General features: G+C 39.8%; 1 protein-coding gene across 1 annotated transcript in view; it reads left to right on the top strand.

The window, feature by feature from the left end:
• Positions 1–3271, top strand: part of Armc1 (armadillo repeat containing 1) — a 23082-nt gene that overhangs the window by 17316 nt on the left and 2495 nt on the right. The window contains exons 3-4 of the mRNA XM_013009409.1: positions 1239–1355; positions 1442–1516. Of these exons, the coding sequence (XP_012864863.1) occupies positions 1239–1355; positions 1442–1516 (192 nt within the window). The remainder of the gene's footprint in view (positions 1–1238; positions 1356–1441; positions 1517–3271) is intronic.

The following is a 3271-nucleotide window of genomic DNA, read 5'->3' as shown; positions in this document are numbered from 1 at the left end:
CACCGACATTGTAAAGCTCATTTTGGACATGACAACTTGTACTTCTCATTGTTGCAACAGGTCCACCTGTATCCTTAAACAACTGGTTCCAATCTCAGCTTTTCAAGTATCAAGTATTATAGGACTGAGGCACCTGAGCCCAGCTGGCCTGGAAAGTTTCTGGGCAATAAATTGCTATGCTACGAAGATCACTTTATTTTTTTCCTTTTTTCAGGGATACTTGTTTTCTAATACCTAGAGTTCATTGTGGTTTAAATTATGCTTTGTCTTTTTTTGGATACTGGTCCTGGGACTTGAACTCAGGGCCTAGTGCTGTCCCTAGTGCTTTTGTCGTCAAGGCTAGTTCTGTCACCTTGAGCCATAGTACCATTCCCTAATTGGAGATATGAGTCTGAAGGACTTCCTGCTGGGGCTGGCTTTGAATCACAATCCTCCCGAGTAGCTAGGATTACAAGGGTGAGCCACAGACATCCAGCCATGGTTTTGTCTGTTTTCAGTTGTTGATCCTGCAGGGTAAATCTGGTCTATTACCCTATCTTGACTAGAAGCAAAAATCCCCCAGAAGTTTGTCTTGAGATAAGTTATATAATTTTACATATTTAGTGGTAACAGTTTGAACTGGTGCGTTGCCATTCACCTGTTTAGCTGTACCAGGTATGTTACACTAAGTTATCTTTTCTACTTGTAGCATTTAAATGCTTAGGTTCCTGGTTTAAAGTTCAATTAAGTGTGAGGGGTAGCCTTCCACATGAAACTGTACACCAATGTGGAAAAAATGGAAATAGGCACATTTGCTTTTTAAAAAAGATATCGTTGTGTACATGTAAAAGTGTTCCATATTTAAGTTCACAATGGATGGCATTTGTGGTCCTGAAAGGTTGGTCCCATAAGATTATAGTGGAGTTAAAATTTTTGGATTGCCGAGTATTTGCACTGTACCTCTTCTGTGATAGATAGATTTAAATATACCAGTATTTATCATTGTGTTACAGTTGCTTGCAATAATGAGTATAGTAATATGCTGTTAAGGGTTTGTAGCTTATGTTATATGAGTGTGTATGTAATGGGCTCTACTATCAAGATTTGTGTCAATATGCCTAATAATGTTCTTAGGAAAACGAAGTTAACAGAAAATGCATTCGCAAAACATATCCTTAAATGACACATAGTTATAATAACTAGTTCACTTTGGTTTATTGACTTACTATTTTGCCTATTCTTTGCTTTTACTTTTTCAGTCTCGGCGAAATCTTTGTGAAGAGGCTTTGTTAAAAATTAAAGGTGTCATCAGCTTTACTTTTCAAATGGCTGTTCAAAGATGTGTGGTGCGAATCCGTTCAGATTTGAAAGCAGAGGTTAGTATTTTCATTGGCTGAATATGCTTTTGAGTTTCTAGAAAACAAGTCAATATTCAAAATTGTTATTTTTCATCCTGGCCCAGGCTTTGGCATCAGCAATAGCATCAACCAAGGTCATGAAAGCTCAGCAAGTTGTCAAAAGTGAAAGCGGGGAAGAGGTAAAAGTATTGATTTTATTTATATCTAATTCATATATTTTAACATTTTGTATGATTAACAGGTTTCTAGCATTTCAGCCAGTAGTTGATAAAAATATAGGAATATAGTTTAGTAATACAGAGAGAAATTTTGTGGAATTCAGCTTGTTCTTGTGAAGAAAACTCTTACCACAGTGGAGATGTCTCGCTGTTTTATTAAATAGAAGATATATGGTTTCCTTGCACTGATTTAAAATACTTTATAACTTTAGATTTTCCAATTCAGAAAATAAAGATGCAGCCCTTGAACAAATAAATATAGGGAAAATTTTGCCTATTGCTACTTTTTTCTTGTTGGTCATGGGGCTTGAACTCTGGGCCTGGGTACTATCCCTCAGCTCTTCAGCTCAAGGCTAGTGCTCTACCATTGGAGCCACAGTGCCACTTCCAGCTTTCTGGTAGTTTATTGGAGATAAGAGTTTCACAGATTTTCCTGCCCAGGCTGGCTTTGAACCGTGATTCTCAGAACTCAGCCTCCTTAGTAGCGAGGATTACAGGCATATTATTGCTACTCTTTAAATGCATTTTTACAGGGAAAAAGATCTGTCTTAAGCTCATTGCTCCCCAAATTGGAAGTTCATGGGTCTCCAGGACACAAAGTGACTTGGTATTGTTTTAGTTGTCTTTACAAAGGTTGCTCATTTGCAACTAGAATCTCAGTAGAATGGCATTTGTACCCTTGTAGTTCTTCTTTTCTGTGTTTACATAGAAGGCAAGGTAAATATGAGCAAAAAGTGCTTTATATGCATGTATGAAAATTGAACAGTGGATGGGGCTGGGAAGGTGGCTCAGTGGTAGAGCGCTTACCTTGCATGCACGAGGCCCTGGGTTTGATTCCTCAGCATCACATAAGCAAAAAGAAAAAAGCTGGAAGTGGCGCTGTGGCTCAAGTGGTACAGTGCTAGCCTTGAGCTGAAGAACTGAGGGACAGCGCCCAGGCCCAGAGTGCAGGCCCCACGACTGGACCCTCCCCCCCCCAAAAAAAAGAAAGAAAATAGAACAGTGGAACCTGTTAAAATTATTTACAAGGGAGGAGGAATAAGAATGAGTAATAGAGGAGGTCAGTTTGATCAAAATACATTATATACACATGTTGAAATATTACAGAAATACCCCTTTGTTCAAATAATGCGTGCTAATAAAAAAAGGGAAAAGCTGGGCACTGGTGGCTCATAACTGTAATCCCAGCCACTCAGGAGGTTGAGATCTGATGACTGAAGTTTGAAGCCAGCCTGGGCAAGAAAGTCCCAAAACTCTTATCTCAGGCCTGGTGCTGGTGGCTCACACCTGCAATCCTAGCTACTCAGGAGCCTGAGATCTGAGGATCATGGTTCAGAGCCAGCCTGGGGAGGAAAGTTCATGAGACCCTTATCTCCAATAAAACACCAGAAAGCTGGAAGTGGCACTGTGGTTCAAGTGGTAGAGCACTACTAGCCTTTACCTGAAGAGCTGAGGGACAGCACCCAGACCCAGAGTTCAAGCCCCACGACCGACAAAAAAAAACAAAAACAAAAAAAACCCTTTTAATCTCTAATCACAGAAAAAGTGCTATGGCTCAAGTGATAGAACACTAGCTTTGAGCAAAAAAGATCTCAGGGAGCGTGGCCAAGGACTGGCCCCCCCAAAAAAAATTAAAAAGCTCAAAGCATTTGGGAATAAAGATGGCAATTAGAATGTGGAGTAAAACTGACCTTTAATTTATAGAGGGAGGGTGTG

Source organism: Dipodomys ordii, unplaced genomic scaffold (genome assembly GCF_000151885.1).
Source record: "Dipodomys ordii isolate 6190 unplaced genomic scaffold, Dord_2.0 Scaffold9, whole genome shotgun sequence".
In the NCBI taxonomy this organism is placed as follows: Eukaryota; Metazoa; Chordata; class Mammalia; order Rodentia; family Heteromyidae; genus Dipodomys; species Dipodomys ordii.
This window is presented reverse-complemented; position numbering and strand designations above follow the sequence as displayed.